This window comes from Rhinolophus hipposideros (assembly GCF_964194185.1).
Source record: "Rhinolophus hipposideros genome assembly, chromosome: 1".
NCBI lineage: Eukaryota > Metazoa > Chordata > Mammalia > Chiroptera > Rhinolophidae > Rhinolophus > Rhinolophus hipposideros.
Genome location: NC_138047.1, coordinates 12472934 through 12498901, shown reverse-complemented (window position 1 = coordinate 12498901; position 25968 = coordinate 12472934). Strand labels below are relative to the sequence as shown.

Genomic DNA, 25968 nt, shown 5'->3' with positions numbered 1-25968 from the left:
CTATTTAAAATCCTTAGAGTGAAGAATACCCTGTGGTTGAAAACTTCAAATGCCTATAATTAAGAAAGTTTTCATCTGAAAAGATCTGAAAACCAGTGATGGTTTTCACTCTACTTAACATTCTTTCCAGTAGGTTAAACGGTGGGTTGGGCTGATGAGTGTTGGTGCAAATCATTGGCTCTGGATTCTCTAGTGTTTATCTGCATTCTGATCGGTTTGGAGACCAAACTTTTGCTTTAGCTAAGTTGAAAACAGTCATATAGTTTTATAGTGATGGACAATTAGAACTGAAAGGAGGGTCATACAAAATCTAGGCCAGTTTCTTTGTTTCACAGATATAATTAAGGTTGAGAGACACTAGGTGATTTCCCAGAGATCACATAAATTACTGTTAGAGTCAAATCTGCTGACTTTTTTCACCACAGCACATCTCAGCAGGAAGAAACTAACCTTCAGAAAAATTATCTTGCTCTTTTTGTCCCTTACCTATGTTTGTCTCCTACTTGGAGTAACCAGTGTTTACGAATAAATAACCTTCTGCGGGTTACTAAGAACTTGGAAATGAGAGAAATTAAATTGCCCTCTTAAGAATTGATTGTGACATTAACCAGCATTGGCCTCTTTAACTGCTGAAAAGTGTCCTTGCTCTGTTGAAAAGTTTCTTTCACATTGGTGGTCAGACTGTACTCACGTGAGCTGTATTAATAGGCGCATTAAGTCACAAGCTAATGCGGTGACATTGATCAATGACATGAATGTATCTAGAAAGATGCAATGATTTCAACATAAGAGTTTGGACTGCAAATATAGAACAGGAGAAGGGGAGTCAATGTAGAAATTGACCTATATTCTGCTCAGAGCAGGGGAGAAGTAGGCTTGACAGAGGTACTGAGAATTTCATTCCCATTGTCAAGTTTCTACCTTAGGGAAAGGGTGCTCCTTTCTTCAATTGTCTTGGCTTCCTGGTTTTCTTCTGACCTCTAAGGATGCTCATTCTTTCAGCTACTTGCTCCTTCCTGCTTTCCCATCTGACTTCTAAATGAAAGATTTGCTGAGAGCTTATTCATTCATTGTCTTCTCACTCAATACTATGTCCCAAGGTGATCTTATTCCTGCTGTTGAATTCCGTTTTATCCCTCTACCCCAGATTTCTTTTCTGACTGAAATATCTCTCTCTCTCTCTCTCTCTCTCTCTCTCTCTCTCTCTCTCTCTCTCTCTCTAATCATTTATCTATCATCCAATTTTCAACTAGATGTCACAAGATTGTGGTAAATACAATATGTCTAAAATTGTGTTCTTGATCTCTTCACCATAACCTCTCCCAATCCTGTCTGCCTTTAGACTTTCCAACTCAGAAGATGGCACCTCCACTGCTCAGTTCTCGAATCAGAAATGTTCATCTTTGAAATCTCTCTTCTTCCCCTTTTAATTTATCTCCAACCTATATTTCTCCCCTCCACAGGCCAATAGATTATTTATTTTAATTCTCTCACTATATGAAACTCAAGCATTTCATTTTTGGGTAGGTTTAAACTGTAACTTCAGTAGACTGCAATACATAAAGATTTTGTCAGAATAGTTTCCATTTAGTCTTTCAACTGTGTCTAGCTGACTCTATCGGGATAGCTGCATTTACAGAACTAGCTGTGCTTGGACCATCTTTGCAAGCAAGTTTAGATTTGCAATGCACTTGGCAATTGTCTCCTTTTCTTTCTGTGCAGATGCTCTGTACCACGTGCTTCTCCACCCAGTCTATCATGTACTCTTGCTCCTTTCCACGAATCATATTCTGAATAGAGATATGATAGTCCAGGCAATTCTTTACCTCCTTGTATACTCTATGCAGCTGTTCCTGGTAAGTAACCTCCAGGACCATAGCAAAGTTACATTTTTACTTCTGTAAATGTTTATTGAACCAACAGCTAATTTTTGTTTCCACTAACACAGCCTTAGTCTATGCCACTATCTTCTATCTGGAAGATTATGATAGTCTCCCCCATTCATTCATTCTTTGGCTTCAATTCATGTAGCAAGTGATCATTTAAAAATACTGATTACATTATGCTACCTCTCTGCTTAAAAATGTCAATGCGTCCCTCTTCACCTTTAGCTTGCCTTTGTCCCTTCTCTAAGTACAATTCAGCCCCAATGCTGCCTTCCTCCTATGAGTTGAGGGTTTCCTGCATGAGACCCTTCATAGATTTTATTCTCTTTGCTTGGAATTCTTTTTCCTTCTCTTTCCCATCTCTTCCAACTTCTATTAATTCTTTAGTCTATTTTGAAATGTTAGATCCTCAGAAAGGCATCCCCTTAACTATGAAATCTGATTTAAGAATCCCTATCAAGCTCTTATGTAGCTCTTATGTAGCTTCCCATTTATTTCTTTCAAATCACTAATTTCAATTTCTAATTATAAAAGCAGTTGTGTGATTATTTCTTCCAACATAGCTATTTTGTTTATGCTTCTGCCCAGCAACCAGAACAGTTCTTGGCATGTAGTAGACAATATTTGTTCAATGACAATGAGTGAGGTCTATTAGCCGAAGATATTTTTATAATCTAAATTTCTTTTTTTACTCTGTTTTAGCCAAGGTACCCTTTTGATTATTATTTGTCTTCCCACATAGCTTGAACTAGGAGAGAATGAATTCAGGTAAAAGATATTTCTCAGGTTAAAAAATTGATGTTCATAACAACACCTTTTCATGATAAAAACATGGGATAGAAATTATCTCAACATAATAAAAGGGATATATTAAAAACCCATAGTAAACATCTTATTAAATGGTGAAACACTGAAAGCTTTTCCTCTAAGATCAGGAACAAAGCAAGCATGCCCACTTTGACCACTTCTACTCAACACAGTACTGGAAGTTCTACCCAAAGCAATTAAATAAGAAAAAGAAATAAAACACATCCAAATTGGAAAGAAAGAAGTATAATTGTCTGTTTGTAGATTATACGATCTTCTATGTAGAAAACCCTAAAGATTTCACAAAGAAAACTGTTAGTACTAATAAATCAATTGCATTTCTATATATCAACAATGAAAAATCTGAAAGGAAAATTACAAAAACCATTCTATTTACAACAGCATCAAATATACTTAGTAATTAACTTAGCCAAAAAAGGTGAAAGACTTGTATAATAAAAATTATAGAACATTGCTGAAAGAAATTAAAGACAAAAATAAATGGAAGTATATCCTGTGTTCAAAGATTGGGAGGATCAAAAAAAAAAGAACATCCCATTTTAGTGAAATACAAGTTTTTAAAAGTTGGATGTCAGGAGAGAGGCTATTCTCTTTAATTCCCCACACCCCGATGCATTTATAAGTTGTCTTCTTGATTTTATGTTATCTTTTTAATATTTCTTCCTTCAAATACAGAGGGTGCCAAAAAATGTATACACATTTTAAGAAAGGAAAAAAACTATTAAAATTGTAATACTCACTATATACCGATAACAAAAGATGAATACAAGTCATGTTTGACTTCTGCAATTACAAGAGGTGCTCAAAGTGGTTACCATCAGCATCCAGACACTTCTGATTATGGCAAACTACTGCTTGAACATAGATAACATCTCTTAAAATATGTATACATTTTTTTGGCACCCCCACTATAAGCCTTTCAGCATATATAGCATTATGGATATTGAAAATATTTATATTTGGAAATAGCTGCAGATGACATAAGCTACAATAGAATATACACTGTTTAAGTTTGTGAAGATCAGAATCAATATGTGGAAAACACTTTAGTGCAGTAAGAAAGCATATACTACAGTCTCCAATTCAAAATACTTAAGAGTTTTTAATGTGTTCCTTGTGTCATACAGTGTAGAAAAAAATGTAAATAAAGTTCTGAGTGGTGACTTTATTTTTCAGGGCCCAGAAATTAATGTTTATGTGAAACAACTACACAATAATAATGACTTACATTATAGAACTGGAATAGATAACATTAAACTTTAATTGGTTTACACGTGGAAAACCTGACACTGGTAAAAAAAAATTTCTTTTCTCTTGTGTAAGCAAAAAAATCTAATTATTCTTTAAACATGGCCTAAGCATTTTGGTAAAGACTATTTTTATTCTCCTCATAGTATTTTCCTCTTTGAAAAACTTACTTTCATTTGCATATTTTCCATGTTTTTTTCCTCTATTAAAATAACTATACTTTAAAAATCCATTACTACTTATTGGCAATATAGATAATTTTGTGCTTTTCAATGACACCAATGTCATATTCCAGTTGTTTCATTGTTTCCTCCAGCTTCTGTTTACGCATCCTCTTTGGTATGGAATCGATGAAGACCGAGAGAGACTGGAATTCTTTATACACCTCTTCCCAGTTCTTTTTCAGCCCCTGCAAATGACACACACACACACAAAAAAAACAACCCTAAATACTCAAGCAAACTGTAATAATAAAGTAAATGGTAAAGGAAACTGCACTGGTGAGGAAAATGTAAATAGGTAAAGAAACAAACTGACGAAAATAACTTTGAAAATGATATGTATTTATCAAGTATTTGGCCACAGTAATAAAAATACTGTACAGAGGCCAAACCCTGTCCTGATTGTCTGCTCAGTTCCCAGTGGGAGTATTTATTTCCTCTGTTTTTAATGTTACTGTACTTGTTTTTACCATCAAATATGCATATGCAGTTACGAGTGGTATAAAAACTAAGCTCATAACAAATGCTTTGGTAAAAATGACAACTTCAAATGGATAAACCCAAGCAAAAAACCTTTTTGAAAGGAAATTATTTCTTTAAAAATTTTTAAGTTGTTTTTTTCTTTATAATTTTCCTTTTAAACCACTATCCCCATTTTTAACAGAGAAATCACATTAAAAAACTTGTTTCTGACTTGCATGGCCATATTTTCTAGTATCTGATGAAATGGAATTGTATAAAATGCCAAAATTCAATTTAGCAGGAGATGACCTTTTATGTCTCTTCAGTATATTAGAATTCTTCCTCCATATAGTCAAGGGATCTATACTCCCCATTAATGTAGTCTAGAAATGACGGAAATGTCATTAAATGTAACACACATGCTAATTCAATAATGTAGTTAATTTTTTATATTCTCAATAACCCAACAAATTCAAAATTAGGGGTCTCGTAGGAGCAATAAAGGTTATTTCCCTCTCTGCATAGTTACCATTTCTTATCACAGTGCACTAGAGGCCCCGCTGACAAAATGATCTTAAACTACTAATTGAATTCATGCAATTAAAGTTTATAAATTAGCACTTTCTTTTGTTCACTGTCAGTGCACAAATCATTATATTTACACAAAACACAAAGTAAAATTGAAGTACAATGAAAATATTGCCTTGAAAATATGGTCCATGGCCATACATTTAGTTTTAAGAGAAAATGAGATGTATCTTATTAAATAATGTCTTCATAATAAACCCTCATAGTACAAATTTAGTCTTGTAGAAACTTTTCGGAGACAATCAAATTTCACTGACTTAGTTCCATGCTTAGGTAAAAATAATGGTAATCTAGGGCATACTGCATAGAATAGGTTGGTTGAAAATAAGGACAACAAATTTTGAATACTTGAATGAGATTATATTAAGGACTTGGGAAAGGAAAAAGATAGAAGGAAAAGTATCCATTTAAATTTTTAAGAGGGGAATGGATTAACACAGTTCTTAATAATCTATGAGATCTATTTCAAAAAGAAGTCCTCAAAAGAATTCTATTGTCCCATCGTTTTTCATTATGGAATGGGAAATACATTTCCACACAGCTCTACTGGGTTGTCTACTACAGAGAGGAAATCTATGTATTTATACATTTTCAAATATCAAAGATTTTTTATTGCTAGTTGGATGATATTTCCATATTACTTGTGGTCACAGCAGCTACACTCCGTCTTTGTATTTCCTTTTAAAGGATAGTTTGCTTTATCTTCCAGTATGAACAGTAATGTTTGGATCAAAGTCCACAGCTAAGGATGGGAACTAAATGTAATTAATATTTCATATTATATTAAAATACCCTTTTTGCTGTTCTTAAGACTTTTATTATGTCATCTAAAAAAAATCTTCTACCCATTGCAGCAATGGTGTTTTCCTCTTATTTTTATTTCTTAATTTTTCTCACTTCTGTTTTAATGCTGAAATAATATTCATTTTGGAAAAACTTCAAATGGGGAGAAACTAATAAAATATTGCCTTCATTCAGTTTCATGCTCCTTTTGCACCCACCCCATCCCCATCCATTCTCCACCTTCTTCTCCTGCATTGTGACTAGGGGTGAGGTGGGGGTGGGTGGGATGGTGGTAGAGTTGATTCTTTGGGCTGTGCCCCCACCCCCACCCCGTTGCTCTTTTGTCCTTCAGCCTCTGCCTGAGTTCAGCCAAAAAGGCACTGGTGGAAGAGAGCTTCAGGCATTTCTTCCCCCTCTCCCTTGACATTACCTGACACTAGTTCTGGCTCATTTATCTGTGACTACAACGCCTGTCAGGTGGCCCCTCGTCCAGGCTCCAGCTCTCACTGGGCTCTGGTGACCTCTTTTCTTGCCCAGTCCTTCAAGCCTCTGGTGGTGGTGGATTTTTGCCATCTTTTGTCCTGGGTTGCCTCAGTGCTCCTTGTTGTTTTCCTTAGCCCTGCCTACTTCTGGGAATAGTTCCTTTAAAATTCTCTTCAGAATCCCAGCTGAGCATGCTTTCTATCTCCTACTGGAGATAGAAAACTGATGGAGCCTCCTTTGGTTACTTCCTATGCACGTGTGTAACATGCAGTGGGAAAACACTGTCCTGGAAATTGGTTGATGTGAGTTTTAGTCCCTCTTGAGCTCCGTGATAAGGACTGTGTTTGTTTTGCTCACTACAGTGTCCCCCAGGTTGGGTACAGTGCCTGGAACACAATAGATGTTCAATAAATGATGTATGGATGCCTGAACAAATGAGCTTACTTAACATATTTGCATTTTATATCCTCATCTGTAAAATGAGAAGTTTGGGATCATTAGACAAGATGATCCTTTCCAGGTATAATGAGACTTATTTTACGAAGAATGAGCAGAATGTGGCCTGCTGGAGGACATACAATCATATTGTCATTGAACTATAAGCAACTCTTAACCAGGGAGGAAAGCATGGTTCGGGGCTTGTCAGGAGCATAGGTATGGGCTGTGTTACCACAGCGGCTACACTATGTGACTAATAAGGCATCCAGTGGGCCATCTGCTACTGTCACATCAAAGGGCAAGCAAGGAACTCTAGTGACAGGTTACGAAGCAGGGTATATACTTACCCTTGGGTACATACTTACCCAATATAGCCAAAAAGGTGAGGGGGAAGAGCCTTTTCCTTCTGAGGGAAATTCTTTTTCTCTTTCCCTAGTTTTCAGCATAATTTAGATATAAAAACCTGGCTTCCACAAAAGCATGTACTTTCTAAAAATGGTAGAATCCGAGAGAGAGAGAGAGAGAGAGAGAGAGAGAGAGAGAGAGAGAGAGAGCACACAAATGGGCCAAAGACCAGTGCTTTTCCTGAAAGTGACATGGAAGTCCCACCTCCATGGCTGCCAGCCTCCTGCCAGCCCTTCTTCCTTTCTTCTTTCCAGCACATATTAAACACCTGTGTTTATACTGGGCAATGGGTTAGGCACTGGAGAGACAGGTGTCAGCAAAGAGACACAGTCTCTGCCGTTAGGCCACTCCTGCTGCCTTGGACCCTCTTTTATACTGCAGGTTAAAGTCCAGCTAAAGACCTACCTCTATCTTTTAAAGGATGTTTGTACCTTGGAACCTGATAAAACTCACGATCTGTACAAACACACACTCATATCTATACAGGTACATATTTAGTATATGTGCTGCCAAAGCGAGCACAATACAGGTACATATTTAAGTATCACTAGTCATCAATTAAATTGCAACTTCTTTACAGCAGAAATTTTCTTATGCCCTTCTTAATATGTTTAGCGTTCAGTATAATACTCTATGTAAAACATTTAATAAATGTTTTTTGATGATTATTATGGCATTGATAAAATGGTAAGAATTTATAATAGCGTATGAATCCATTTTTCAACAGAAATTAATGCAGTAAGGAGTTTTTTTTCTATTTTTAAAAGGTCATTACAAATGGTTTTGTAGAAAGCTTCCAAAATAATGAAACAAAGAATAAAGTACTATTTGTTTACCTCTATAAGAAAGCATGACTATAGGAGAGTATGGGTAGGTGCACGGTAAATACTCTCTGAAGATGATAATGGAGTATCCCTGCTCATATCCCCCAATATTTTAAATGCTTCGGATAAAAGTCTTGCATTAAACACTCCAGTGTAAATATGACTTTAAGTCTATTTTATTCAAAATAAGGAAAATATATGTAAAACCTAACACTTGGTTATTTTAAAATTTGAACATTTGGCTTATAGGAAAGTTTTTAAAAATTTGGAGCTAAGGACAGTTTCAATTATTCTAGAGCTCCATCTAGTGAAACATGTCTAATTTATAGATTTATTTTTTTTTTAATTCAGAGACAAGAGAATAAAAATAAAAATGCTTTTTTTGCTTTATTTATGCATGTTTGTTGAAGGATAAAGTGGGTTTCCTTACAACACTAACTACTTCAGGGAAAAATAGAAGTCACCAAGATGGAAACAAAATATTATTCAATAATCCCTATATTACAACCTTTTACTTTCCCCAAAGAGTCAGCTTTGCTGTATGTAGCTGTCACCACAACCAAAAGAGAGTGATCAGATTTAAAAATCAAAGCGCTGCCTTTAATAATCGTTGATGGCAGAACTTTCTTTCAGAAATGTTCTAAAGAGTGACATAGGAATAGAAATTACAGCACACTTACCTGCAGAACGGCTTCCCTTTCTTCATCAGATAGCCTTTTCATAGCTGCTTTCCTGAGTTTTTCCTGGACATAGTTATCATATTCTTCTTGGGCTTTCTTTACTTCCTCATTTCGCTTACATATGTATTTGGGCGTGACACCGTAATCCTTAAAAGGATTTTTCAGGGGAAAAAAATCAATATCCTGAATGCAATCTTATATGTGTGTACATACCAACCAATGACTGGGAGGAAAAGAAATGGTACAGACTTAAAACCTTTGCTTAAACCACTGTAAATTGACAAAATTCGGTGACTTTTTTCCCCATGGGGAACTAGTTGATTCTGGTCTTTTACAAAAAACCATCTGAGTTGTTATTGTGGCTGCTTGTTTTTCCTCTTCTGAATGTTTTCAGTGCCTGCTCTTGGCTGATAACTCAGCCCTTACTTTACTCCTAAGAGTTGGCTTTTCTTTATTTCTTTTCAATGCTGCAGCTTTTATCTTAAAATATCTTGACTATATTGAGGTCTCTTTTGCAAACTCTTGTTCAATATAAAAGGATACATGCTTTCAAAAACAAACTCTCAAAAGACACTAAGTAAGTCTGCTTTAAGAAAAAATTGACTTGGTTGTTCTTGGAAATGCAAAATACATTTTTAGGCTCCTGGGCTGCTTATAAGGACTGACAGTGAGGCAATCATCTGTGATTCTTTCATATTACTGAATGCATGTGATATCTCTAGATAGAGAAATAGAACTACTCTGTTTATTTTTTTAAAAATTACTTGAGAATGTACTTGGTGCTAGATATACTAGTGAATAAGAGAGGCAAACTTTCTGTCCTTATGGAATTTGCATTTTATGGTGACAGAAACTCACCAAAAATAGAGTATAAAATTACACACACACACACACACACACACACATACACGGAGGGTGCCAGGAAAATGTATACACATTTTAAGAAAGGAAAAAACTTTATTAAAATTGTAATACTCAATGTATTGATGTATACAAGATGAATACAAGTCACGTTTGACTTCTGCAATTACAAGAGGTGCTCAAAGTGGTTACCATCAGCATAATTTTAATAGTTTTTTCCTTTGTTAAAATGTGTATACATATTTTTGGCACCATATATATTATGTATACATATATCATAGATATATTACATATATATGTTTTATATATATGTACATATATATGTGTGTGTATATCTATTCCAAAGTAAAAGAAAGGACAGAGTAAGGGGAAAGAAAGTAATAGAAGTTATTTTAGATAAATAAGGAGGTCAGGGAAGACCTCTCTGAGGAAGCAGCTGCTGAGAGATATGTAGTCATTCAAACCATTCACAAACATTCTGGTTCTTCTCTCGTTGGGCACGTGGTAGGACACTTTCCTGCTTCCCTTGAAGTAAGATGCAGCCATGTAAATTGACTTGCTAGTGTGAGTAGAAATGACCTCTGTCCTTTTGGGTAGAAGCCTTAAGTATTAATGGATGACTTGCCATGTTCTTTTTTTGTCTGGATAGAGATGGGTGAAGTTTTTTGTTGCCTGGGTGGGTCATGGAATAAGGATGGGAAGCAGAGCTTCCAACAACCTTCAGTGGACATGTGGCACAAGCAAACAAAAGCACGTAGTTGCTTTTAGTTACTGGGATGTGGGGGTTATTTGTTACCACAGCATAACCTAACCCATTCTCACTGAACAAGGCATAGAAATCTTAGCTATAAATGTGTTCTGGAAAATTGCAAAGCGCTATAGACATAAACTCTAAGAGCACAGTATTCAGGTTGGTTAGTGCAGGAGTAAACAGTCCAATCCATTCCAGGAAACACTGAGGACAACACCTCATTACAGCTTAGTACAATTACTGATGTTCTAAATGATGGTTCTGTGTCACCACAAAAAGATTAAATTATATTTAGCATTCTCTGTTTAATAAAGAGAAATGACGTGATACATTTTAGGAAAAAGAACTATCTTACACATGGGTAAAAGTCTCAATAGAAAACCCTCAGGTCTGAAATATTCCTATGTGCAGGATCATTGAGAGCTAATGCAGTACTATTAACACTAATAAATGCATATAATATAATATATGCTTTTTATTGAACGTTTATTAGCTGCCCGGTTTTGTGTCAGGTGCTTCATATTTTTATAGCATTTAATCCTCACTACAACCCTGTGATAAATTAAAGAACTTGTTGAAGAACACAGAGTTAAGTAAGTGGCCAGAGTCAGAATTTGAAATGATGTCTTACTACTATTACTATATACCTTGGGCAATCATCCATCCTTCAGTTTGTTTTCACAAACTGTTTTCCATGGCACAAATGGGCATATAATATTTTATTTGGAACTAAAGCATGAGGTTCATTCACTTTTAAAAAGCGACATTGCCCTTAAAGGGACCTAACTCTGAAAAGCGGAAAGTAAGTTGCGTAAGTCCTTTATGAGCCTTGGTTGCTTAGCCAGCAACACCAAGAGGACAATAAGTGCTGAGTGTTTGCATGGCTTGGTAAACAAGCACAGGTAGACTAACTTAACGTTTTCCTGTCTCTGTAATGGATTTTTTGTTCAATTTTCTGTTCAAGGCAGAAATGTATTGAAGTGGACAGCCTAGATAGAAGGCAGCCAGAAGGGGCAGACTATGTGGCAGTTGGTGGTATGACCATCAAAGGAAAAGGGGTTTTACCGGTAGTAGAGAAATAATGGACCGGAAGCAGCTTTAAAGAGCCAGGAAAGTGAAATTTCTGCTTTTCCATACTCTATGGGACAAGGGCTATCAGCAGCCTCCTGTGGCCACAGAAGGAGGAAGTACCATGTTTCCCCCAAAATAAGACCTAGCCGGACCATCAGCTCTAATGTGTCCTTTGGAGCAAAAATTAATATAAAACCTGGTCTTATTTTACTATAAGACCAAGTCTATATAATATAATATAATATAATATAATATAATATAATATAATAAATATAATATAATAAATATAATATAATATAATATAATATACCGGGTCGTATGTTAATTTTTGCTCCAAAGGATGCTTTATTGCTGATGATCCAGCTAGGTCTTATTTTCGGGGAAACACGGTATCTGGAGAAGCCTGAAAGAGCTGTTGACATGTGCTGCCAATTCATAGACTCCTGCTCCAGTTTTCCAAAGTCTCTCAGCCTATGGAGCGGAGGGCTTCTCAACAGCTGTAAGGTTCCTGTTTTGATTTTGAACAGGCGCAGGATTTCTCATGGTAGATCATAGGACCACCTCAACGCAAGCCCCTCATACAATGCTATTGCAATTTCTTTTCTTTCTTTCTCTTCCTTCCTATCTTTCTTCTTTCCTTCCATTCTTTTTTGCCACACCGTACTATTGTGTATTATTATAATACACAATATAACACACCTTACTATTGTGTATTATTATTCCTTAGCATTTTTCATTCATGTTTTATTATGTGTGTTTTAAGCATTTTTATGATCTGGAAGTATAAAAAGTAAAATAGGTTTTGTTTACGGTACTTTTTGGTTAGCTTTTTTTCATTTTAAAGCTCTTCTTCCATTTAAAAAAACTAAACCTGAGCTTCTATAATTTTTACCAATGAAATTATATGCCTATCTGATGAGCACCTTTTCAGATAGAAAAAAACGTCTCCAAAAGACTAGATTGTACAGCACTTTCAAAGTCTGCTTTACTCCACAAACTACAAACAAATAAATATATTCAAGTTGAAATAGTAATGTGAATTATTCATACTACACTGATAGGATGGATGGCTCTAAAGTTGTTTTCCTCTTCATTTCTCTCATTCTGCTACCAAGACACTGAAACCTAATGACTAAATCTTATTAGGATCTTGTTAAAGATTATTCCTTCTAGATCTATAATAATGATTGTATTTTTAGTGACGTCCACCTCACCTAAAACTAATATCCTTTAGAGAATGTTTATTATAATTATAAAATATATTAACAATTGAAAGGAAGGGGGAAAATTATAGTTTTCCTCTACTGAACTATATGGTATTCATTCCAAATTCTCTATAATTTTGTCACATTCCATGTAGACCAAACACAGATTTCAGAGGAAATGAGAACTGGTAATCTGGATCATTTGTCTAGTTAGAGCACTAGTAATGATAATATAGACAATCATTCTGAACACCATACTTAAATTATTTGAATTTCAGGCCGATCACATTAATATATCACAAGGCTACCTTTTTATTGATGTGCTTTGGAATTAGTCCTGAAGTTTCAAGATCATGCTTGTCTCCAGTTCTTTTGTCAACATAAATTGGTTTAGGCTTTTTAGCCACTCCCATAATGACATTAGCTGCATTTATATTGATAAAATTTTTTTCACTCTGTACTCCCATCACGGGATGATCAGTCCTCAGTGGCACAGGAGGCTTTTTGGGCTTATTCCGATCAAATACTTTTTCTGTTAAACATAATATTAACTTGTTAATATTCAACTATAAACATTGCTACTCAGTGCTATTTATAACATCCAGATATTTTACCACTAGTATATTGAGGTTTTATTAATAACATATTTAAATATTTAAGGTAGAAGATCAGTAATCATAAATGCAAAAAATTAAGTGCAACATAATCAAATAATATGTTGACAGACAGTATAAAAAGCGAAAGGAAGAAGATAAATATCCCAATATGCTAGGTAATACATTTTCATTAGCTATTGTGAAAATTTTTCTTATAACAATTTCAACAAAAAAAGTTCAGGTTTCCCATTGAAAAAAGTTCAAAGAAACATTAAAACGTTTTTCTGAGTCCTATCAACATTACCAATAATTGCTTCTTTAGAGAATAGTTGTTGTAAAATCACCATGTAAATAATTTCAAACTGGATGTGTTATAAGTCTAAGAATCTATAGAATTTTTTTTCATTAAAACTACTATTATTATAAGATATAAAAATTATGTAATAGCTATGAACCCAACATGCAACTTAACAAATAAAACATTACCAAAATAATTGAAGTAACCTATTTACTCCTCCCTGACTGCATCTCACCTCCTAAAATAACCACTGTCCAGAATTTACTTTATTTCTCTATACTACAGTCTCTTCATTAGCGGCAGGTGAAACTGGCCATTTATACACAGCCTCTTCAACTTGACCATTCCAATTTATCTATTTCGACACAAACACATTAAAATGGCTGTATAAAGATTTAAAATATTTATAAAAATGTTTGTAAATGTAAAAATATTAAAATGTAAAATAATTACAATTTATTTCCAAGAGTTGAAGGCAATAATTCTCTGGAAAAATCTGACTCAGATCTTAACCCTATCACAATTACTAGGGACTTTTTTATTCATTTCTGGATTGTTGGAGCTTTATATGAGTTTATATAATTTTTATTATCAGAAAGAACACAATGTTTATTATTAAAAGTCTATAGACTGGATTAACCTCTTATTATGGGCTGAATTGTGTTCTCCCAATATCCATATGTTGAAGTCCTAACCCCCAGTACCTCAGTATGTGATTGTATTTGAACACAGGACCTTTAAAGAGATACTTAAATTAAAATGAGATCATTAGAGTGGGCCCTAATCCAGAATGACTGACATTTGAATAAGAGGAGGAAATTTGGACACAAGTTCACACAGGGGAAAGACCATGTGAAGAGACAGCGAAAAGACTGGCATCTACAAGCCAGGAAGAGAGGCCTCAGAGCAAACCAAACTCGGACACCTTGACCTTGGACTCTAGCCCTTAGAACTGTGACAAAATAAATTTTTTTGTTTAAGTTAGCCTGTCTGTGATACTTTGTTATGGCAGCCCTAGCAAACCAATACACCTCTGATATTAGTTCAACATCTCCAGGAACATTATTATAAAGGAGTTTAAAATATTCATTAATTAATAAAATATATTTTTGTTGAGCTAATTGCTCAATAATTACTATGTCCCCCTACTATGCTAGGTAATTTTCTAGCAACTGCATATATAGCAGTGAAAAGAGACAAAGTCCTTATTCTCATGAAATTTACATTATAGTGGGGGAAGAAAAAATAAAATTTAATATGTAGGATATAATGTATCTATTTGGTTGAACAATATGTGAAATTCTTTACTGTTTTTGACCTACAAAATAGGTATCATCTTCCTATTTAACATATTACTGAGGTGTCGTGAACATTGTTAGAAATTGAATTATGGAGTTGTACCGTGTTTCCCCGAAAATAAGATCTAACCAGAAAATAAGCCCCAGCATGATTTTTCAGGATGACATCCCCTGAACATAAGCCCTAATGCATCTTTTGGAGCAAAAATTAATATAAGAACTGGTCTTATTTTCGGGGAAACACGGTATGAAGACTGGAACAGAGAATAAGGCCTCATTGTAGAACCTAAGTAGCTTCCTTTTACCAGATACGCCCAACCAAATAAAGTTTGCATGATTTATTTGCCTACAAAACCAGAAGTATCTATCTTATAGATCTTCACATGGAAAATATTCAGAAGTCAAAATTAATTATGAATTGAAAATTCCTGTAACTATAGGAGAATCTATCGCTTTAGAAATGTTAATATAAGAGGTAAAACTGAATTCTCAGAATACAAGGAAACCATTTGGAAAGACTAATAATCCATTGTTAGGTATGTAAGTTGAATAAATTTTAACTTTATTGTTTATGGTTGTTCACCTAATGGTAACTAAAGCCTATTCCTGCCTTTTGTTTATGTTATATTTATCTAAACATCATCTTCTTTCTTATCCCAGGATTAGGAATGGGTTATAGGGTGAAGCTTGAAAGATGGGGGAGGATGTCTCTTCACAAATTATTTGGTGGTAGTGACAATAATCCTGGAAACCAATTTTTCTTTTCTTTTCCTTTTTTTTAGGGTATGTCAAAATGGCAATGTCAGCATAGCCTTATAGTCATGCAGATGTTCTATCAATTGAATTTAGAGAAATGTTCATGTATTTGTTAAGTCTTTTCCAGTGTTACTAGCAAAGTATTATATTCAAAATGGCAGAATATTCAAAAAGAGATTGGCAGCAGCTTTGGACTGGGCTTTTAAAGCTCTTACAATACCCTGAATTTCTTAATTATTCTTAAGGCCAATCAAGTTTTGTGTTTGTTTTACCTTATAATGTTTATAAAATAAAATATAAGCTTCTTCCCTTTTTTTCTTATTTGATACTTGGGATTTATACAGTTTGATTGTTGCATTATATATGCTTAACCCTAGAGTGGATACATGAGGACCTGAGTAATATCATTGGTCCAAAGGAACTAAGAAAAAACTAATTCCGTTTTAAGATGTTCCTGTGTTCACAAGTGCTTGTGAGTCACAAAATACCAAGACTCCACTCGGCGGAAATACAAAACAGACTTTTGAAGACATGAATTTAAGCATGAATACTGTTTTCAAACTTGGCTCCTTCCATCTTTCCTAATAATACCCTCATCCTTTGTCATGGCATGTGGGTTATGAGAGGATTGTGGGACATAAAATATGGACATAGGGAGAAGTTTCACTTTTGTCAAAAGGTACACCCTAGCTAGGCTTGAGATGTTGCATTATTTCTTTGATGACAGAAGACCTAAAAAGGCTAACTTTATAAAAAGATAGGCTCATACCCCTCTCCTATTTATTGTCCTAAAACATTAGGGAAGATACACGTTGGATGGGAAGAAGCTGCTTGCTCACACACACCTGTCACAGATCCCTTTTCATCCACTCTCCATTTTTCTGATAGCCTTCTTTCCCTATATCTATAGACTCTATGACCGTGATTAGTTACATAATTTGTGAGGCCCAGTACAAAATGAAAATGTGGGGCTCCTTGATTCAAAATTAAGAATTTCAAGATGGCAAAAGCAGAGCATTAAACCAACCATGGGATCCATCTAAGCATAGAGCCCCAGGTGACTGCACAGGTAGCATATCCAAGAACTGATTCTGTCTACCACTCATGCATGAAGTCTCCTCCATTACATCTAACTCATTTATTGACCTAATGGCCCCAGAGATCTGGGAGAGTTAAAGCCTACACTCAAGCCTAAAGTGAGCCTGGTAGTTGCTTCAACAAATGATTGTAAATTTTATCTCTTGGAGAAAAGACCCTTACTCACTGGGATTTAGAACTCTTATAATTGTTGCTATTGAATTCATATGGCTAGGGACTAAGATGGCACGGGGTACTGAAGGTGGGGCTTTATTGGATAGTCCAAGGTGTATACAAGATGCTTGCATGACCAAAAGGAAGGTCTATTTTGGGGACAACTTAGCATTCTCTACTCTCTTTTTTGACACATTCTCTACTTCTACTTTCTTTTAGCCTCTCAAATTCTGCTTAATATGAGACAAAGTGGCTATCATCTGTGAACATTTAATATTCATAGACAATAAAATTATTAATTTTAGTTGAATTACTTAACACTGTTAATATTAAAAAGAGTGATAAAACCTACTGGGTGGTAGAGTTTTTTCCTTTGAATGTTTCTTCAGGAATTCCTTTGGAGAAGGTACTTCAACTTTTGGTGGTCCCATGGTTTTCATTGCAGTTTTAAATTTTTGCATGTCCTCTTTTACAGCTGTCTTAAATACTGATATGTACCTAAAATTAAAAAAAAAAAGTTGTAGCATTTATATGTATTTTTAAATTATTTAAATTTTGAAAAAGGATATACATTTCTAATTCATGTAAATCTATAATCAGAGATAGCCATAAAGCATAATTATCTGAGCCCTGTCTATCAGATTTAGGTAAGCTAGATGGAAGCTTTGCCCTAAGAGGTGCCAGCTTAAAGATGATCATAGTATTTCTTTATTATATTTTGAACATCTGAAGTATCAATAATGATTTCACTTCTCCCTTTCCTGATATTGATAATTCTTGTTCTTTCTCCCTCTCTCCTCCTTCCCTCCCCATCCTCTTTCCCCACTGTGCCCCCCACTTTTCTCTGATCAGTCTGGCTAGGGGTTTATAAATTTTATTGACTTTCTCAAAGAACTTGCTTCTCATTGATTTTGTCTTAATGTTTATATATTTTCCGTTTCATGATTTCTGCACTGATTTTTCCTATTTTCCCTTATCGGGGGTTTAATTTGCTTTTTTAAAAATAGAAGTATTTAAAGCTATAGAATTCCCTCTATGCATTGTTTTATAGCTGCATCCCACAAATATTGATATGCAATGCTTTCATTTTCATTCAGCTCAAAATACCTTTTTAATTCCCTTGTGTTATCTTCTTTGACTTGGGATTTTCTTTAGATGTGTTTTGTTTGGTTTCCAAATATTTGGGGATTTTCCACATATTTTTCTGATTTCTAATTAATTTCTATTGAGGTTAGAGAATACACTTTCTATGATTTCAATCCCCTTAAATTTTCTGATACTTGTTTTATGGCAAAAAGTATGGTCTATCTTGGTAAATTTTCTGTATACTCTCAAAAAGAAAGTGTACTTTGCTTTTGTTGGCTGGAATGTTCCATAAGACAATTAGGTCAAAATGGTTGGTAGTGTTTCTAAGTTCTATTAATTACTAAAATCTCTGACTACAGTTGTGGATTTGTCTGTCTCTTTTTAAATTTTTACTTACTTATTTATTTTGCTCAGCTATTTTATTTTTTCAATTTATTTTAGTTTTTAAAGATTTTTATTAAAATATCGCTAACATACAACGTTACATTAATTTCAGGTGTACACCATAGTTATTCAACATTTACGTACCTAAAGTAGTGATCACCATGATAAGTCCAGCAACCATCTGACTCTGTAGCACGTGATCACAATATTATTGACGATGTTTCCTATGCTATACATTACATCCCCGTGGCTTATTTGTTTTATACCTGGAGATTTGAACCTCTTATTCCCCTTCACCATTTCCCTCCTTTTTTAATTTTTTTCAATTACAGTTGACATTCACCATTATTTTGTATCAATTTCAGGTGTACAGCATCATGGTTAACACATTTGTATAATTTAAGAAATGATCACCCTGACTAGTCTAGTACTCACCTGGCACAATACATAGCTATTACCATATTACTGACTATATTTCCTGTTTTTTTTACATCCCCATGACTATTTTGTAACTATCAGTTTCTACTTTCCATTCCCTTCAATTTTCACACCCTTCCTCCCAACCCCCTCCCATTTATCACCCCAACAAATCTAGTACCTTCTGACACCATACATAGTTCTTATAATATTATTGACTATATTCCTTATGAAATACCCTGCATCCCCATGATTACTGTGTAACAACAAATTAGTACTTCTTAATTTATTCCCCTTTTTTCACCTGTACCCACAAACCCTCTCCCATGTAAACCATTAAAATACTCTCAGTATCTATGACTTTGTTTCTGTTTTGTTTATTTTGTTCTTTAGATTCCACATATAATTGAAATCTGAATGCATCTGTCTTTCTGTCTGACATGCTCATACAGCACAATATCCTCCAGGTCCATCTATGCTGCCACAGCAGATGGCAAGGTCCCGTTCCCTTAAATGGCCAAGCAATATTGCATTGTATATATGTACCACCTCCTCTTTATTCATTTTTCCACCGACAGACACCCAAGCTACCTCCACATCTTGGCCATTGTAAACAATGCTGCAATGAACATATGGATGCAATGTCCCCTTGAAGTAACGTTTTGGGTTTCTTCAGATAAATACCCAGAAGTGGGATTATTGTGTCCTTTTTGTGTCTTCTTATAGCCATTGTATTAAGTACATTTTGTCCGGTATAAGTATTGCTACGCAAGCTTTTCTTTTTTTATTCCATTTTCATGAAATCACTTTTTCCATCCCTTTACTTTCCATCTGTGTGTGCTTATCAACTTGAAGTGAGACTCTTGTAGGCAGCATATGCATATGTATGGGTCTTGGTTTCTTATCCATTCAGCCCTCCTGTCTTTTGATTGAAGCATTTAATCCATTTTAAAAGTAACTGTTGATAGATATGTAACTATTACGATTTTATTATTCATAATTTTGATCTTTTTTTTTCCATCTTAAAGAAGTCCCTCTAACATTCCTTGTAATATTGGTTTGGTAATGATGAACTCTTTTAGCTTTTTCTTGTCCGGGAGGCTCTTTATCTGTCCTTCAATTCTAAATGATAACTTTGCTGGGTAGAGTAATCTTAGTTGTACAAGGTATGACAATTAAGTCCACTAACTCATCCTTAAAAACGTGCTACATACCTCATTGCTGAATATCATTATGGTCAACTTCGACATTCTCCCCTTGGAAGTTATGTACCAATATCAGCACCTAGTCCACCCTTCAAAGCAATTTTGGAACTCTTTTTCTGGAATGGCCATCAGAGCTGTTGTCGTATTACCCTTGATGTCCTGAATGTCATCAAAATATCTTCCTTTCAATATTTCCTTTATATTTGGGTAAAGACAGAAGTCATTGGAAACCAGATCAGGTGAGTAGAGAGGGTGCTCCAATACAGTTATTTGTTTACTGGCTAAAAACTCCCTCCTGGACAGAGCTGTGTGAGCAGGTACATTGTCATGGTGCAAGAGACATGAATTGTTGGCGAAAGGTTCAGGTTGTTTTCGTCTAACTTTTTCACACAGCCTTCTTAGCACTTCCAAATAGTAAACTTGGTTAACTGTTTGTCCAGTTCATTCAAATTCATAATGAATAATCCCTCTGATATCAAAAAAGTTTAACATCATTGCTTTGACTCTTGATTTGGACTCATGAAACATTTTTGGTCATGGAAAATTGACTGACTTCCATTGTGTACTTTGATGCTTTTTTTTAAGGTCATATTGGTACACTCATGTTTCATCACGAGTTATAACATGGCCCAAAACATCATCTTGCCTCTCCAAAAGGTTTTGGCAAACTTTGACTCTCCTTTGCTTTTGTTCATCGGTGAGCTCCTTCAGGACCATTTTTGCACACACCTTTCTCATGCCAAGATTTTCAGTTAAGATTTTCCTAACTGTTTCTCTGTCAGTGTTTACTTGGTCTGCTATGCTTCACACAGTCAGCAATGATTTTGACACACAATTCAATGAATTTTTGCAATGTTTTTGTCAGTTCTGCTCGTTACTGGCCACCCTGACCTCTCTTCATCAGTGATGCATTCTCTCCCCTCAGGAAAACGTTTAATCCATTTGTACACTGCCATTTTCTTCATGGTATTATCCCCATAAACTTGGACTAATATGTCCCTGACTCCACTTCCATTCTTGCCAAGTTTAACAAGAAATGGAATGTTTGTTGTTCTAATTCAAGCTGATTCTTGTGACAGCACACAAAAACATGCGACAACAATGATGAATGCCACTGAGCAAGACACCGCCACACGTTGACATGAGCACAGCTGTGAGACACTGATATAGTAAGGTTATGAAACCTTACCAAGCTGTTTGTACAGTGCTGCCAATGTAAACGCATGGCGGCAAGTTCACGACCTTAATTGTCAGAACTTGTAGGACATTGTTTTTTTATCACGTTGAATATTTCCTGCCAATCCTTTCTGGCCTGCAAAGTTTCTGTTGAGAAACCAACTGACAGCCTTATGGGAGCTCCCTTATAAACTGCTTTCTCTTGCTATTTTAACTTAACTTTCTCTTGGTACTCTTAGGATTCTCTGTGTTTTTAACCTTTGTAATCCTAATTATTAATATAGTGTGTCTTGGTGTGGGCCTGTTTGGGTTCAACTTGTTTGGGACTCTCTACACTTCCTGGGCTTGTATGTCTATTTTCTTTGCCAGGTTAGGAAAGTTTTCCATCATTATTTCTTCAAAGAGGTTCTCAATCCCTTGCTTTCTCTCTACTTCTTCTGGTACCCCTATGATGCAAATGTTGTTATGCTTGATGTTGTCCCACAGATGTCTAAAACTATCCTCACGTTTTTGGATTCTTTTTTCTTTCTGCTGTTCTGATTGGGTGTTTTCTGCTACCTTGTGTTGCAAACTGTCGACTCAATCCTCTGCTTTATCTAGTCTGCTGGTGATTCCTTCTAGTGCATTCTTCATTTCAATTATTGTATTCTTCACTTTTGACTGGTTCTTTTTTATGGTTTCTATGTCCTGTTTTTATGCCTGCTATCTCTTTGTTGAAGTTCTAAGTTCCTTGAGCATCCTTTAACCATTGTTTTGAACTCTGTCTCTGTTAGATTGCTTGCCTCCATTTTGTTTAGTTCTTTTTCTGGAGTTTTTCCTGTTCTTTCATTTGTTTCCTCATTTTGTCTGCCTATTTCTTTGTTTCCTCATTTTGTCTGCCTCTCTGTTTGTTTTGTGTATTAGTCAGATCTGCTGCATCCCCCATTTTTGGCCAGGTATCCTTATGTTTTTGGTGCCCTATGGAGCCCATTGGCACAGTCTCTCAGGTCACCTGCACTGAATGCTCCAGAAGTATCCCTTGTGTGGGTTGTGTGTACCCTCCTGTTAATAGTTGAGCTTTGGTTGCTTTTGGAACATCAGTAGTTGGGATTGACCCTTAGGCTGAATGGCTGTGAGGTTTTACCACAGTTTACAGGCTGCTGTGCTCAGGGCTAATCCCACAGGGTGGGACTCACACCAGCAGGCTCTGGGGCCTGTAGAGACTGCCTTTTGGGTGTGCCACTTATGGGGCTAATTGGACAGTGCTCTGCTGTGATCTGAAGTCAACCTCCAAGTATGTTGGTTCTGGGGCCTCTTGTGAGTGGCTTCAGTGCAGTCCTGGGTCAACCACTGCTTGTGACTGGCGAGGGACTACCTGGTAAGAGCTACTAAGTTATCCAAGGTTGTTCACTGCCCGTGCTAATCCTAGACATGTGTGGGAGAAGCCATGCTACAAACTGAGGATATCTGCCACCAGTACCAAGCCTGGGGTAACTCTGAAAAATGCCAAGACACTCCAAGGTCTATTGCCACCTGCCCATTCCCTTAAGGTTCAGCCCATCCAGAGTATGTTGGACTAATAGTTTTCCAAGAAAGAGTGCAATGCAGTCTGGCAGAACTGGCTGCTCTTGGGGAAAGTGCCTCTGGTGTTGTGGGAGTTGGGTGGGGTGTGGTCCAGTGACTCAACAGGGCGGAGCTGTGGTGCTCATCAGACCAATCATAGTCAGATTTGACTGTAAGCGTAGTGGGGAGGCTCAACACAGGAAAGATGGCGCCAGCCTCCTGGCTGCACTGGAGAAGGACCCCTCCTAAGGAAAATACCGACTGTCCTCCAGCCCTCAACCCCAAGGCAAACAACTCAGTCTACCTCCCCGTATGTCTCCGACACCCCAAGTTACTGTCCCTCCACTGGAGCCCAAGGTGAGTGCCTGGGAGTGAGAGAGTCTGTGCGCAGGCCCTTTAAGAGGATGCCTGGGTTTACTTCCACCTTCCATCCCACCCGAAAGGTGAGAATCCCTACTGTTTTTCACAGCCAGATATTGTGGGAGCTCTTCTTCCCTGCACCAGTACTCTGGTCTTGGGAGGCCTCTGTGGACCTAAGGGTCCCTGTTTCCTCTGGGAAAACCTCCACAGCAGAGATATTCCTCCTGGTTCTAATGGAGGTGTGGGGTTAGCCAGTTCAGCTCCTCCTACCTGTCTCAACATGGCTTCTTCTTTATGTCCTTAGTTATAAAACTTCTGTTCATCCAGACTTCAGATGGTTCTCCAGGTTGATTGTTTTATAATTTAGTTGTAATTTTAATTTGTTCATGAAAGGAAGCAGGCATAGTGTTTATCTACTCCATCATCTTAGATATTTGTCTGTTTCATTTCTTAGTTCCATCAGTTTTTGCTTCATCTATTTTGACACTGTTAGTAGGTGCATAACACTTAGGATTATCATATCTTCTTGAAAAACTGAGCATTTTAAAATAATGATTTTTACCCTTGTAAAAATTTTGTATTCTAAAATGTCCCCTCTCTGATTTGAATATAACCACTTTAGCATTCCTTTTCATTTGTAGTAACATAGTATTTTTCTATTCAACTTTTTACTTATTTGTGTCTTTACTTTTAAAGGGGTTTTCTTATAGAAAGCATAGAATTTTTATCCTTTCTAACAATGTCTTTTACTTGGTGTGTTTAGACCATTCACATTTAATGTAATTTTAAAAATATGTTCATGTTTAAATTTTCCGTCTTGTTATTTGTTTTCTTCATATCCTTTTGTTCATTTTTTAAAAATCAGATAACTGCCTTATTTTTTGTTTTTATTTTGCAAAAGTTCTAAGGTTACAATATACATCCTTATCACATCCTACATTCAAGTAATATCATACCACTTCATATATGGTATAAGAACCTCACAAAAGAATACTTGCATTTACCCCTCCCCCAAGCTCAGTCCTAACATTGTAATGTGTTTTACTTCTTTATGTGTTATAAAACCCATAATTCATTGTGATTATTCTCCCTTTAAAAACCGTCTTTTAAAGAAATTTATAAAGAAAAAATAATTTTCAATATTTACACATATATTTACCATTTTCAGTGTTATTTTGTTGTGTAAATCCAAATTTCCAAGTTGTACCCTTTCTTGTGCATTAATAACTTTTTAATTTCTGACTTCCACTGTTTCTGAGAAGATATTTGTTGTCCTTCTTTCTTCCTCTGTATACAATAGGGTGTTTTTTTTTTCTCCTTTGGTATGATGGTTCCTTCTCCTCCCACTCCCCCTTCTTCTCCTCCTTCTTCTTCTCCTTCTTCAGCTTCATTGTGGTTATTGGAATTAGGGATTTCATTAAATTTGTCAAATATTATTCAAATATTTCTTCTGTTTACCCATCTCTCTCCTCTCCTCTGGGGTTCTAATTGCACTTATGTTAGGCTGCTTGATGTTCTCCACAGATCACTGATTCTGTTTCAGTTGTTTTTCTCTGTTTAATGTTGTATTATTCTATTAGTATGTCTTCAAATTCAACAATATTTTCTTCAGTGTTATACCTGCTGTTAATCCCATCCAGTATCCTATATTCTTTTTAGACATGGTATACTTTATGTCTATAAGTTAGATTTGGATCTTTTTAAAAATCCTTCCATTTCTCTTTGTATTTTGCTCATGTTTTCGTCCTTTATGTTTTTTAACACGTGGAGAATATTTGAAAATTTTGGTTTTAATGTCCTCATCTACTAATTCTCTCATTGATGTCAATTTTTCGTCTGTTCATATTGACTGATTTTTCTCTTGGTTGTGCATTATGTTTTTGAGTCCAGGAGAGCTTTTAGTGTAGTTCTAATTCGGCTCCACTACAAAGGCAATATAATTCTGAGTGCACTGCTCAATGCCCTGTGTCTTAGGAGGTGTTTCCACTACAGCTGGTGGAATATGAACTTTATCTGGCTCTGTTGCCTTCTGCTGGTTATGTCCCTGGCCTCAGTAGTTTCATCACACATATATACTGTCATTCAAAGACTTCAGGAAAATCTTCATGCATATTTCTCTCCCTCTCTCTGTCTCACTGCATTTCTCACCTCTCTGGTATTCTGTGCTGTGAATTCTACATGCCTTGACCTCCCTAAACCCTAAACTCTGTCTCCCCAACTCAGGGAAACTACTGGGTTTTGTTTAAATTCCTCTTCCCTGGGCTTTGGCCTGTAAATTCTCTCCAAGGAATATGTTGGGGTAACTGTGGGTTTGTTTCCCTCCTCTTAGGGATGACTGCTCTGCACTGCCTATTGTCCGATGTCTGAAAAACATTGTTTTATTTTTTTTCTTGTTTTTTAGTTGTTTAAAGTGAGAAAGTAAATTCCATCCTTGATTGAAAGCAGAAGTTCAGCTAAACTACTTTTAACAACTTGTATTCTCTCCTTACTTATGTGGATAAGTTTGTTTGAAGAAACATTAAATTTTTTTGTGCTTTTAGGGACCTGTCCTCAATCTTGAATTCAATGTCTAGGAATTAATTATGGTCAAAATTGAATGAGCTCATTAGATACCTTCAGGAAATAAGGTTCAATACAAACCTGTGTCTTAAAATTCCCATGGAAGTTGGAATTGGCAGATATGATCTCAATTGATAAAATATTCCTTTAGGGTGAAAAAGATGTGTGTATACTCTCACCTCTTTTTAATTTGCAATCTTGTATTTCAATACATTACTTTGTGTGCACAAAGCTTACCCACCTGCTATAGAAAAGATATTCTATTCTATATAATTTTTATTTCTCCAAATTACAAAAATAAATGAA

General features: G+C 35.7%; 1 protein-coding gene across 3 annotated transcripts in view; it reads right to left on the bottom strand.

The window, feature by feature from the left end:
- Positions 1-2586: 2586 nt before the first annotated feature.
- The window catches only part of ENKUR (enkurin, TRPC channel interacting protein), a 30681-nt gene continuing 7299 nt past the window's right edge, over positions 2587-25968 (bottom strand). For 2 of the 3 annotated variants that reach the window (XM_081050817.1, XM_081050816.1), the window contains 4 exons: positions 17286-17431; positions 13043-13266; positions 8847-8993; positions 2926-4371 (listed from right to left, as the gene is read on the bottom strand). In XM_081050817.1, the coding sequence (XP_080906943.1) occupies positions 4198-4371; positions 8847-8993; positions 13043-13266; positions 17286-17394 (654 nt within the window). In that variant the 5' untranslated portion in view covers positions 17395-17431 and the 3' untranslated portion in view covers positions 2926-4197. Of the gene's footprint in view, positions 4372-8846; positions 8994-13042; positions 13267-17285; positions 17432-25968 lie in introns of all 3 variants that reach the window. The other variant, XM_081050815.1, reaches the window with a different exon arrangement.